General features: G+C 42.3%; 1 protein-coding gene across 1 annotated transcript; it reads left to right on the forward strand.

The window, feature by feature from the left end:
* The first annotated feature begins 286 nt into the window (after window positions 1-286).
* Window positions 287-9768, forward strand: BRI3BP (BRI3 binding protein). Its single transcript, XM_073312283.1, has 3 exons — window positions 287-592; window positions 2593-2695; window positions 4931-9768. Exons 1-3 carry the CDS (start codon window positions 386-388, stop codon window positions 5347-5349), a joined length of 729 nt encoding a protein of 242 aa, XP_073168384.1. The 5' UTR covers window positions 287-385; the 3' UTR covers window positions 5350-9768.
* The last annotated feature ends 3713 nt before the right edge of the window (window positions 9769-13481 follow it).

A 13481-nucleotide genomic window follows, 5' to 3' on the forward strand; every position in this document is an offset into this window, starting at 1 on the left:
TGTGCGTGTTGCACTGTCAGGGGTGTGCACTGTGAGGTGAGGGGTGTGCGGTGTGCGTGTCGCACTGTCAGGGGTGTGCACTGTGAGGTGAGGGGTGTGCACTCTGTGTATTGTGAGGTCAGGGGTGTGCAGCGTGTGTGTGTTGCGTTGTGGGCGCTGCCCGTCACGCCGCCCGGCGACGAGCGCTACGCGGCCCGGGCTCGCCGCGGGCGCCTGGGCGGGCGGCCCCGAGGGACCGGCCCTGTCACTCCGCCTCCCGCAGGGGGCGCTGCAGGCGCCGCGGGAGCCTGCGCGGCCCGCCGGGCGGGAGGATGCTGGGAGCGGCGGCCACAGGCTCCTCGCGCTCAGGCGGCGGCGCTCGGGGGGCTCGGCCGGGCTGAGCGACATGGCGGCGGGAGGCAGGGGGCGGCTCGTGCCCGGCCTGGCGCTGCTTCTCCTGCTGCTGCTGCTGGGCGAGGTGGTGGGACCGGGAGCCTGGGCGGCCCGGAGCCGCGGCGCCGACAAGCAGAACAGCTTCCGCCGGGCGGCCAGCGGCATCTACCAGGGGGTGAGCAGCTTGTTCGGCGAGGAGAACGTGCGGGCCCTGCAGAAGGTGAGACCCCCCCCGCCCCCGGCGAGCCCCCCCCCCCGCCCCCGGCGAGCCCCCCGGCGAGCCCCCCCCCCGCCCTCGGCGAGCCCCGAGCCCCCTGCCCTCCCCTAGCGGGGTGAGGAAAAGGCGCGGGCCCTGCGGCCGATCCCTCCCCCCGGCTCCCGCCATCCCGCGCCGCCGCCCCGGTCCCGGCTTCGGGCGCTCCCCGCAGCCCCCTCCCCCCCCGGCGCTCCCCGCAGCCCCCCCCCCCGGCGCTCCCCGCAGCCCCCTCCCCCCCCACGGCGCAGGCCCCCCCGCCCCGAGCAAGCCCCGCAAGTTCCCGGGCGCCCCGCGCCAGCCCTACGGGGACTAAGGCTGCCCGGGAGCCGCGGGGGCGGGGGTCTGCCCGGGGTGGAGGTGGGTGGGTGGGAGCCGGAATCGTTGAAAGCCCCACGGGGGCCGCTTGCCTTCGTTGCCTCCTCACCCCGAAGCGTCTCTTGGGGGCGTGGGGCGAGGCTGGAAGGGGGGACGCTCGGGGCGTGCACCTTTTTCAGCTGGTGTAGGAGCGTAGAAACAGCCCCCCTCCGCGCGGACAGTCTGCTCCCCCGAAAACTTAAAGGAGACCCATCGTGAGGATTAACGATTAGGATTAACCCATCGTAAGGAAAAGAGCCTTCCCGGGGGCCATGGGGCGGGGCGGGGAGGGCGCTGCGAGCTGTCGGGCTCCCTCTGTGGGTGGCTGCTCTGCGTCTCTGATCCACCAGATACTAGCGCAGGTTCGTGCTGTTTAGAAGCGGTGGCCAATGACTTTCACATTGTGGACCCAGGGCCCTCTGTCCCCTAGTGCTCTATAGCAAAGAAAAACTGGGTTTGAGAACTCCCTACCCTCCCAAGCAAAAACTGAATGAGAAATCTTTGGCTTCCTTCTCGTTGTTAGTACAAATAGGATGGATTATTAAACTAGTGCTGGGAGAGTAAATTAGAAGCAATACTAAACGATTTATACAGAGCATATATTTCAGTTTTGTGTCAGTGCTTTTTGAAATATAGTTACAGCATTGTTTGTATTCAATACAGTAAAGTGTCAGAGGGAAAGAATCAAGACACTTGGGCAAGGAGGAGAAGAAAATGTGTTCAGATAAGATTGTTGAAATGGAGAGAGAGGAAGGCTGAGCTGGATGTCACTAGGAGGCCAGGAGAAGGTTCTTGCACAATAGCTGGCAGTAAATTAGGGAGCAGCATGGAAGATGCAGGTGCTAGATTAGATGAAGCAAGCTGAGCCAAATATCCATCTTTTTCACCTATAATCTCGATAGCTTTTTGTTCAGGAATTTTATAGTGACAACCTTCAGAAGGCTTCTTAGGGATTCAGGTCAGATTCTTCAGGGATACACACAAGAACTGAAATAAGACTAACAAGTAGAGTAATCTTCAAAACAAATTTAGATTAGGCTGTTCCCAAAGGAAACCAAATCAGCCTTCAGGTGTACTCATTTTCTCATTCAATCTTCTAACTTCACATTTCCCAATCTTAACTCCCTCTGTATCATAACAACATGAAGGTATGTAATTTGCTGAATTGAATGAGTATAATTTGCACTGTCGTTAAAGTTTTGTGTAGTTTTGTCCACATTGTTTATGGACCTGTCAGGTTTTCAGTAAATATCTGAGAATTGCATTGAAAGAGTTTTTGGTTTTCACACACCAGTTATGAACTTGTTGCAAATAACACACAAATATGAACAAGCAGGCAAACAAAAACCTATGTTAATTCAGTTTTTCCTGTGATCTGGAACGAAAGAAAGATTTGCTACATTTATTTTTAAATACTTGGAGGCACGCAGATACTATGGTAAAGGGAAATATATGTATATATTTATATATATGTGTGTGTATATATATATATATTTATATATTTATGTTTGTTTGTTTGTTTAAGATGTACTGAAAACTGAATAAACTGCATAAACCCCTCAAGGTTGATTTCCAATGGTCATTCTTTACAGTAGCATTTTATTTTACAGTTTTTCTCAAGGCTGACAGAAAGATTTGTTTACGGTGTGGATGTATTAGTAGACACATTCTGGAGAATATGGACTGATGTGCTGGATGTTCTTGGAATTGATGGTAAGTGTGATGTCTATTAAACCCAAAATTATGCAGGTAATCCTTATGGATGTTTTTACAGGTATGGGGAGGATGGAGAATATTAAGAAGGTATGTATTACCTTTGCATTTGTATTATCTTTGATACCTGTTATTACATGCATTTATAAATCATCCATCACCGCAATTTCTGGGAGCACTTCCAGGGTTTACATTTTGTCATTAATACTTCCAAACAAAAGAAGTAAAACAATCCTGCTACTCTGCATTCTGTAGCTTTGAAGCAGAGAATGGAAAGAGATCTGACCAGTGAGCTAAAATCCAAGAGCTGATAGTTCACTGAGTTGAAAATCTGGGCAAAGAGATGTCTTGTGTAGCTTTCTAAATCTGGACAGGTTAGTGGTTAATCTTTGTTCTTCACTGGGTGTTTTGAGACTTGTGACTGGGTGTCATCCACTAAAGAGAATGGAGAGGACAGTTTCTGGAGCACCAAGAGTATGCAACTGTGAGGGCTGGTTTAGGTAGCTACCCCTTCTAGAGTGTTGGTGGGGACTAGTTTCTACCTCTAGTTTGTTTCTCCTTTTCTTATAATGTAATCCCTGAAATTCCATCTATCCCAACGCTCCTCAACACTCCAGAAGCAGGTGAAGTATTTTGGTAAAGCAGTATGAGAAAAGCTTTGCACTGCTGCTATGTTTGTTCTGTAAACAGGACTCAACACTGTTAAATTCTCTGGGCAGGGGTATGGGAAATAAAACTTTTAAAGGGTTTGTGTAGCTTAATCACTTTACTGTGTTAGCATGATGAGGGTGCCTTGAAAATATTTCTCTGAAGAGAGGACAGTTATTAGAAAGTTTTCTTTAGAAAAGAATGAAAAAGATCTGCATAATTTTTCCTGGTATTTTCACATTTTTTTTCCTTCCTTCATTTTGTACATTTCCTTGCCTGTACCTAAGTTTTCTCTTGTTTTCCCTGCTCTTTATTTCTCCCTTTTCTTACTCCCATCTCTGATATTTGTAACATTCTTAATGCTAAGTCTGGTCATATAGAGCACTCTGTAAATGTGACTCCTTTCCTATCTGTAAGAGAGAAAAGAAGACCCATGGGTCCTAGGATTGCTGTAGATCAGACACTGGAGCTGGAACAGGAATAAATTAAGAGGATTTTTATCACTAAGTGTGTCATTTAATGATGGAAACCTTGTTGAAGTTAACGGAGCACTTTTCTATAATGTGCTTTGCAATAGTTAGTAGTAGAATGTTCTCTCCACTTCTAATGTAATATCTTTCTTTGGTTTGACTGAATTCCTAGCTTTTCCGAAACAAGGGCATATTGCTGTGGCTTGCCCAGGTGCTCTAATATGGTGACACACTCGTTTGTGCTTATAAACCTTGCCTAGGAAATAGCACCTTGCACCAGTGTTCTGTGAATTTTGAAGGAAAAGTTTGGGATATGTGGCTCTCTGATTACAATGACTTGTTTTTGTAATAGAGCAAAAATAGACACTTTAAAAATTAAAATACTGTTTTTCCAACTAAGTTATTTTCCTAATGGTTCTGGGATCTAGACTCCACAAAGCTGAATAATTTTAAGCAGTCTTGCGTGCAGATGGAGTTCCTGTCATTAATCTCTTTACATGTTGTCGTTATTTTATTGCTGATCGCTTTATCAGGTGGAATGGGATGAGGAAAAAGTCCGAAGGGTAAACTGAGAGTTGCTGCAGGGAAAGAAATGCAGAGGGGAAAAGGAAAGACACAAGGAAAGGGCAGAGAAACAAAGGAAGATGGGGGAGGGGGAGGAGAATGAAAAGAAACAAAGGGTAGAAATAGTCGTGATCCTAAAGGTGGATGTACTATTCTGTTGTGTGATGCTGAATGCAGCTTAACAAATAATATCTAAATGTTACTACATGAAGACCATATTTACCCTTGATCTTAGTTCTAAACTTTATGCCCTGGACTAGTGTGGCCCTCTCTTTAACTGAAGTGAATTCACTCAGTCACAACCATAGAAATAATCTAATGATTGCTGGTATATGAAAGAGACACACGGGGGTACATATGTATTTATCATTATCCAGTAATTTGGTCACACACCCCCCACCCCACCCCCTTTTTTTTTTCTCTAGAAACCACAGCCTTGAAACTTCTGCAGATATATGGCCCTTCAGTTGTTATGCTCACAGTTTACACTTACCTTTGCTGGATGTAATTAAACTATCTTTTAATTTCTCATAAATTTGTTTTTATTTTTCAGCTTCCAACCTGACTCATTATTTCAGCCCTGCAGCAGTTGCCAACAACCCTACGCGTGTTCTTCTGCTGATTGGTGCTGTTTTACTTGCCTATTGGTTTTTTTCTATCTTCCTTGGATTCTTCTTCTGTCTCTTACATATGCTGTTTGGTCGCTTCTTCTGGATTGTAAGAGTTGCTCTGTTTGCCCTCTCATGTGTATACATCCTCCAGAAGTATGAAGGAGAACCAGAGCATGCAGTCTTGCCTCTGTGCTTTGTTGTAGCAGTCTACTTCATGACTGGACCCGTTGGATTTTATTGGAGGAGAAACAGCAGCAGCAGCCTTGAGGAGAAGATTGACCATATTGACAGTCAAATTAGACTTCTGAACATACGTCTTACTAGGATAATGGAAAACATGGACAGAGCCAATGACCAATGAAATAAAACCTATAGATCACTTCACACCAGCTCACTAGAAGGTTACTAAGCACTATCTCATTGAAAGTTACTAAGCAACAAAAAATCACATGATAAAAATGTGCAATGTTAAAACTTTAGATCATGTGTTTAGAAGAATAAGAGTAATTTATCTAGACCATACACTCAGAAAAAAACACTTGTAAAATAAGATATGAGATTTAGCTATATATTCAGAGAACGTTATCCATGACTAGAATTTTATCAGTGAAAACGCTTACTTTTACAAGCATTTAAAAACATCTTTTTGTAGAGTTTTTATAAAAGCAAATTGAGTAATTATTTAAAATATTGAAGCTGAGCTGAGCATTATGCAAATTTGACATTAAAAAAATCTTACTTAGGCTACCAAATGTTTTTCTTGAGAAGTAGTGATAGTGGGTCCATGTTTTAATTTTTTTTTTTTACAAAGGTGTGAGCATTCTAATTTACTGTTGATTTATTTCATTGCCTGAAGTTGCCTTTTCATGTAGTATGAAAAATTTTCTCACATTCAGGCCAAAAAATATCATACCATAGCTTTTAATGGCAAGAAGGGAGTTACTTCATTAAATCAGAAGCCCTTTAAAGCCACCCCAAAATGAAGGACCCATAACTCTCTACAGCTATGTGGTTTTCTTTCTTAGCTTTTCATATTATGGACTTTGCCTTCAGTGTTTTGTTTTGTTTTAAAGTGCAGTTTAAAAAATCAAAAATTGCTACGAGGATAAGAAATGTAGTGTGCTGACAAATTTTCAGTGGCAGAGTAGTTTATATTTGATCTTCACAGTAAAGCATTTTCCACATACGAGCGCATAAGAAGAAATTTTTTTTATTTTTAAATCTCAGGACCCACATGCTTCCTCAGAACAAAAAATGCAGCAGATAAAATACTTCCAAATGTATTGTTGCTTAAAGCTTTCTCAGGACCAATAAGCAGCAATAAATCTATCTTGAGGAAGATCTGGATTTTTTTCTAAAATTTTAAGTCTTATGGGTGCTTTTTGCTTGAAGTCCGTGTCCCCAGTGGGTCTTTGGGAGGTCAGTCACTTAAGTGTGTATAAAATAGAGGATTATTTCAAAGTGATGTTAGGAAGCTTTGAAGCGACTTTATTTTGGTGGGTGTTTGTATTTGTATCCTTACCATGCTAACAAGCTAGATCATTATGACATTGACTTTGTAAGATTTGTTGAAGTGTGTTGAGACAAAGGTAACCTCAGGGAGGAAAGTCTGAGAAATCATTTAACTTTTGTAATGCAGTACTTTCAAGGCTGTTCTGGGGATGTATGGTGGGAAAGCATTTATGCCATAGCAATGAGCACAGTATAAATACCTAAACAGATAATATGCACCATCATTTCAGAAGAACCAGTTTCTAATATTTTTTAAAAGCTGTGTTAAAATAAAATCTTGTGCTGAGCCAAAAACTGCTATTTCACATATGTGTCCCTGTTTTCTTCAGGGGAATTGCATATAACCACCTAAGCAGAATTTGGCATTTTGTCTTCAACTTGTTGTTTTGGGGTTTAACCAGGATTTTAACATTTCATTGAATTTTCATTGTAAATTTCCTTTTAATTTTTAATGCTGAAGCATACAAGAAGACTATTTTAAAAATGCATGTTACTTGCCTGATCTCTCTTTTGGTCTGTCATATTGAACTTGTATTACTATGATTTATTTTTAAATCCATATTTATGGCCATTTTAAAATATAGGGTTTTTTGATCTTTGGCACCAACTTGTCAGTGATAACTTAAACTTAGTTAATTGGTTTAACTTGCAATTGACAGTATGTAGTGTGAGCCTTTTTAATCCTTCATGCTATCTAAGTGGCTACATATGCAAATGCAAAAACCCTGAATCCTTACAAAGTTTTTGTTGAAAATTGCAAAGTATCTGATTTAACAACAAAAAGCCCAACCCTTGTCTACAAAAAAAAAATAAATTGTATGATTATGTGCAGGCTTCCAAACTAATAATGCCGTATTTAAACTTCTTTCTTCATTCTTATGCTTTAAAAACCTAGGTTAGGGTCCTACAGGCTCAACCCTGTGGTCTCTAATAGATGTAGTGCTGTTGATAGCAACGGGACTATTCATAGTAAAAATCACTACCCTCAGTAGTGCTCGTAGGATCTGGGTACAAAGTAGACTCTGAAATTAGGTATTAAAGTCCCAAGTTAGCAAAGTGCTTTGTGAATTTGGGGCCTAAGGACTGAAGCCTGCAAACAAACCTTACTAGAGCATATAGTTGCACTGTCTTCAGTGGGACAACTCCTGGGGGAGAAGGTGACCCACATGAGTCAGTTTTGCATAATTGTGTCCTAAATAAGGAAATACAGGGATGTGTAACTGTTACCTGAAGTGTACATTCATGCCTGTTTTCTATGAATATGATTTATATTTTACATAAAATGTTTATATTTTAGGTAATCTATATTTAGTACTGAAGATAAAAACACAAAGATTAATATAAGAATAATAAGAATTGCATATTACAGACTTACATTAAAATGTTACCATAAAATTTACTTTTGGATTATATTCATATTATTCCCATGTCTCTTTTTATGTCACTTTTTTAGTTTTTGGTAAAACCAGCCCTTTTGTGTCAACACTCTTCTCCCAAACTTCCCCACCCTGCTGCATGCAGGAAAATATATTTTTGTATTTACTTACATCCCAGGTATAGTGAAATGTTTCATTTTAAACACAGTAGAAAATTTAAAATGTTATAAATAGACAAGGCAAATATGCTTAGGCAGTTTATTTAAAATTGGCTATTTTAATCAGTATTGTTTCCCAATATTCAATTATCTCAGTGTATAGTCTGCTAACTTCAAAAGTAGTTATTTTGAAAGAGCACAAACAAAAATTCAGTGATTGTAAATGCTCTGAATTTAATGTGCACAGTAGTTAAAATGCTTTTGGAAGGCTAATCTGGTGGTGTATTTCAGTTCTCAAGTTACTTTTGTAAATATAGTTTACTAATATTTTTCCATACAATATTATTTTCCATACTGTTCACCTACTAGGCTCTTCTACTCCATTCTTCATAATTCATTCCATAGGAAGTGATTGTGTGATACTGGCTTTTATCTGAAGGCCTCAGGGCACTTTACAAAGATGTGTAATCACTCCATTTTACAGATGGGTACACTGAGGCACGGAGTTTGAGTGACTTGCCCACGACCATACAGCAAGTCAGTGGCAGAGATAGGAATAAAACCCAGATCTTGTGATTCCCCGTACTTTGCTCTAATCACTAAATGGCTCATTCCGAGATGGGCAGTAATATCTTTGCATTCTTTAGCATAGTTTAACAAATCCTGTCATCCGTTCTAGAGGCTAGTAATATTGACCGGCTCCTTTTTATTGTCCAGTCTTCAGCAGCTACTTAGAAGAATGTCACCTTACTTTATTGATTGACATGATCTTTTATGATGGACCTCAAGCTGTCTGGCTTTAACAGAAATTCCATTAAGGTCTTAAGTTTTTATATTTCATACTTTAGGGCCTAATATTTGAAACTACTGTGTGTATTTCAGTACATCAACATTCTGTAAAGCTTTACATTTGTAGCAGTTTATCTGAAAGTACACAACTCACCTATAGTTAACTGTTTTGTATTCAGAATGTAATGTTTTCAAAAGTGGTATTGAATGTCAGAGTACAATGTACAAAGTCCGATGTAGATCAGTAGAGTACTTAATAGTGTGTTCTTCAAATTGTGATTTGCTTTTAAAGACTTGTTGCATAGTTAATATGGAAAGTAGACTCAGTACCAACCTTAGCTTTTTGATGGTGTAAAGTTTTTTTAATGTGATTTGCCTCACATACTAATAATCCAGTTTTGGCAGCTAATGATGTTATTGACCATAAGTTCTACTTGTCTGGTTTTTGAGAATAAAGATTTTATTGTATCTGCATGTATTTTAAATTTTTGGATAATTCCATTGAACTGTGATTAGAATTAGCACATTAAAAATTGATCTTTCTTCTTTTTAACCAGGAATTATATTTGCTATTGTAGCACTAGTTCTCAGCACTGATGTCAGTCATTTAATTTCACATCCTGTTTTGTACATGAGATTTAAAGTGTAGATCATATTTAAATTTGTGCAAATTGTTATGTAAAATGATTTGTTCTGAAGAAAATTGTGTGTGTTTACTTTTGACATATGACCCTTAGGGAAATATTAGATTTTGCTGATATTTTAAGAAGTTATGACTATCAAACTTATTTTTACAGAGCTATACATGGCTTTATTTATTACTTCTCTGACCACCAGATCAATGTATTATGTAGTTAAATATTTGTAGACCGATTTCGCAAATAAATTATGGTATTGTGACTTAGCTTAAACAAAATAAATGTTTGCTAAAACTTTGCACTGAGACCTGTATTGCTCTTAAGACTGTTTTGTTGCAAGTCGTGTGTTTGGAGGAAAGTAATTTTCTGGAACTCCACTATTTGAGAAAGAGGTCTGATGGCACCTGACTGTCTAAATTAGAGAAAATTTGCATCATACGTCGTTTGTGATCATATCCCTGCAGCTTAAAACCCTTTAAAAGAAGCAGGTTTCAGAGTAACAGCCGTGTTAGTCTGTATTCGCAAAAAGAAACGGAGGACTTGTGGCACCTTAGAGACTAACAAAGTTATTTGAGCATAAGCTTTCGTGAGCTACAGCTCACTTCATCGGATGCATCCGATGAAGTGAGCTGTAGCTCACGAAAGCTTATGCTCAAATAACTTTGTTAGTCTCTAAGGTGCCACAAGTCCTCCGTTTCTTTTTGCGAATACAGACTAACACGGCTGCTACTCTGAAACCTGTCTTTATTCTTACCTATGGTATACAAGCTGTTGCAAGCCTCTGTCCCTTGACTTAGTTCTGTTGATAATGATCTATCCCCATGGTCTGTGTCTAGGTCACAAAAGACTAAAGAGAGTGGATCATTGACTCCTACGCAGATTTTACAGCAGTAATGTTTCCTCCCACACCCTTTCCCTTCCTAGCACTATGCCATGTCATCAGGGGGCTGCTGATCTGTCAATGCAATAGGACAAAGGGTGTCTTGTCCTTCAGGTGCACTTTTGTTCGTGTCTGTGAGCCTGCATGGGGATGTCTGAGCTGGGTGTAGACAAAGCAGGTCCTCTCTTGTGGGTAAAGCGGGGGGCTGCTCCCAGGCCATCATGAGCCAGCTTCTCTGTTGCTTGGCGGGGGTAGGCAGATCATCCTGTGTGACACCTGTCTGCCGAGGGGGGCGGACTCCCTGCTGGTGGTTTGCCTGTGCTGGCGGGCAGGCAGGGGGCGGCCTGTCCACGGGGGCCAGGGCCTATCGCCGCCCGAGCTAGGACCTCACGCAGCCGCAGGGTGCGGCGGAGACAATGCGAGACCAACGGTCGGCGGCAGGTGGGAATTTCAAACCCCCTTATCCCTACCCCGCTTCTCTGACGTTAGAGGGGTGAAATTACCTAGCGGGAGGGAAGCTAAGCAGGATCCTATGAGTTTGGTCCTTGGAAGGGAGACCAAAGGTGAGTGAGGTGATAGAGCAGGGGCCAGGGAGGCCTTCTGCAGTTGTGTCATTGGAGAAACTTGTCCCACCCTGCTAATGGGACTTCCTGAGGGGCAGGGCCGTGTTGCTAATCTCTTGATCTAACTGCGAATATTTGATGGTTTTATTAAAGGCCCCCGTCATGTATCTGGCTCACAACCGTGAGTGCCCGTGTCTACCTCAGGATAGACTGTCAAAACAGGGCAGAGACCCTAAACTGGTGGGGAGTTTTATTACTAGATTTTACCAGGCCAGTAACAAATGTGAACTCCTGGATCACTGTAACACTTAACCATGGAGTCAAAGACAGTCCCCTTAGACTTTCCAGTCTATCTTGCCACCCAGACAAACTGGACTTAGTGATAAATGGTCACTTACACAAAACATCACATAATATGCAATTTTCTCCCAGTCTCAAGAGGCCAGTCACTGACCCCCAGATCATTTGGTACCCTAGATCTTACACCAAAGACACCACCTGGAGCCAATCCTGTAATAAACTAACTAAAGGTTTATTATTAACTAGGAAAAAGGAATGTTAACAGATTAAAGAAAGCAAACATATACACATGTAGGAGCCCCATGCCCTGCCCCTCTTATTCCCCTGTGGCCCTGCTCATCCTCCTCCCCACCCTGTGGTCAGGCTGCAAACTGGAGGTAGGCCATGCTAAGAGCTGCCCAGGGGAGCCCAGGCTCCTATGGAGGGCCAGGGTCCCTCAATCTGTCCTGGGCAGGGGGCCATGGTGCCCAAGAGCATCCCCTGTCCCCGCCTCCTGGCGGGGGGGAAGGGAATGATTCCTGTGCCTGAATTCATAAGTTCAGAGCAAACATTTTCAAAGTTAAGAAGCAAAACGTACATATTTTCTTATAGCATGGAATACTAACGTTACCCGTGAGTTTAAGGCACGCAGCAACTTACAAGCATTTCATAGAGTCTAAATACTAAATACATTCTTATAAGACTAATACCTATTTTGAGGAAAACTACCATACCTGGTCTGGTCTCTAGCTATGAGGTTGTCAGTTTTTAGCTAATGCTTGCAGCCTGGATAAAAGCTGGCATCTGGCCTGCCAGCGTTACACCGAGCTCCTGGAAGCATGTGATTAGGTGAGAATATCACCTTTTAAACAAAAACAGTAAATTTCTAGTCCTCATGGTTGTGGAGAAAAGCTTGCAAATGTGACCATGCACCACAAAGCTTCAAAAAACAGAAACCAAATAAAAAGAACCCCATTTTAAAAAAAATAAAATCTCATGATTTTTGGAGGTGTCTGTCTTGTGATTTTTGAATACTTGGGGTTGGCAATGAGGCATAAGTACATGTGAGAACAAAGATGTTTGCTTACTTTTCAGCATTAACAGTTTCATCCCACTGGTATCTTGCTGTCCCCATTTGTATCCATCTGTGGTCTCTTTTTTACACTTAGGTCATCCAGGAAAGGGATGCCTTGTGTTTGTACAGTGCCTAGCACAGAGGCTTATTATGCCAGTTTGTTTCCCATGATTGCAGTTCAGTGTTATCGTATACATATGGTATGTAATGTGGTTGTAGCCGTTGGTCCCAGGATATTAGAGAGACAAGGTGGGTGAGGTCATATCTTTTATTGGGCCAACTTCTGTTGATGAAAGCCCCAGTGGAATCAAATCTCATGAGCACGGTGTGCACACGAAGTGGAATCTATGTGGACAACACATCTTGAAGAAATAGTTACTTTGCGTGACTTTGAGTAACACTTCTTTCATCTACTAGCACAGTCAACTCCGCCCTTCATCCTTCCAAGATGGACAAACTTTGCTTAAGTTCCATTGCAATCCCTGGGGCTACTCACACGCCTATTTATGATTCCAAAATGAGATACTGAGCTGGCTATTTGCCAGGAACCTGAGGGCTCCAATTAGTTGCATTGCACACTAATCTCATGTTGCTATTGGCAATAAACAGACACACACACACACTGGGGATTTCCTTGTAGCTGTATTTTTATCTGAGAGGTGAACCAGCCAGTGCTGGTGTGCTGAGTTTACGGGCAATAGAAAGATGCAACTTATCTGCTCTGCTCACACAAAGGAGAGGAAAGCCAGGGTCTGCACAGCAGCCCTTCCTCGGCCCCTTCGCCCATTGCCCTCCTCTCTCCCTCCATCCCTCCACTCGCTCTTCCTCCTTCCCTCCCCTGCTCTGTTTCAGAGTAACAGCCGTGTTAGTCTGTGTTCGCAAAAAGAAAAGGAGTACTTGTGGCACCTTAGAGACTAACCAATTTATAGGAGCATAAGCTTTCGTGAGCGACAGCTCACTTCATCGGATGCATACTGTGGAAAATACAGAAGATGTTCTTATACACACAGACCATGAAAAAATGGGTGTTTATCACTACAAAAGGTTTTCTCTCCCCCCACCCCACTCTCCTGCTGGTAATAGCTTATCTAAAGTGATCACTCTCCTTACAATGTGTATGATAATCAAGGTGGGCCATTTCCAGCACAAATCCAGGTTTTCTCCCTCCCCCCCCTCCACAAAAACCCACTCTCCTGCTGGTAATAGCCCATCTAAAGTGATCA

The sequence above is a fragment of the Lepidochelys kempii genome, chromosome 15 (assembly GCF_965140265.1).
Source record: "Lepidochelys kempii isolate rLepKem1 chromosome 15, rLepKem1.hap2, whole genome shotgun sequence".
In the NCBI taxonomy this organism is placed as follows: domain Eukaryota; kingdom Metazoa; phylum Chordata; order Testudines; family Cheloniidae; genus Lepidochelys; species Lepidochelys kempii.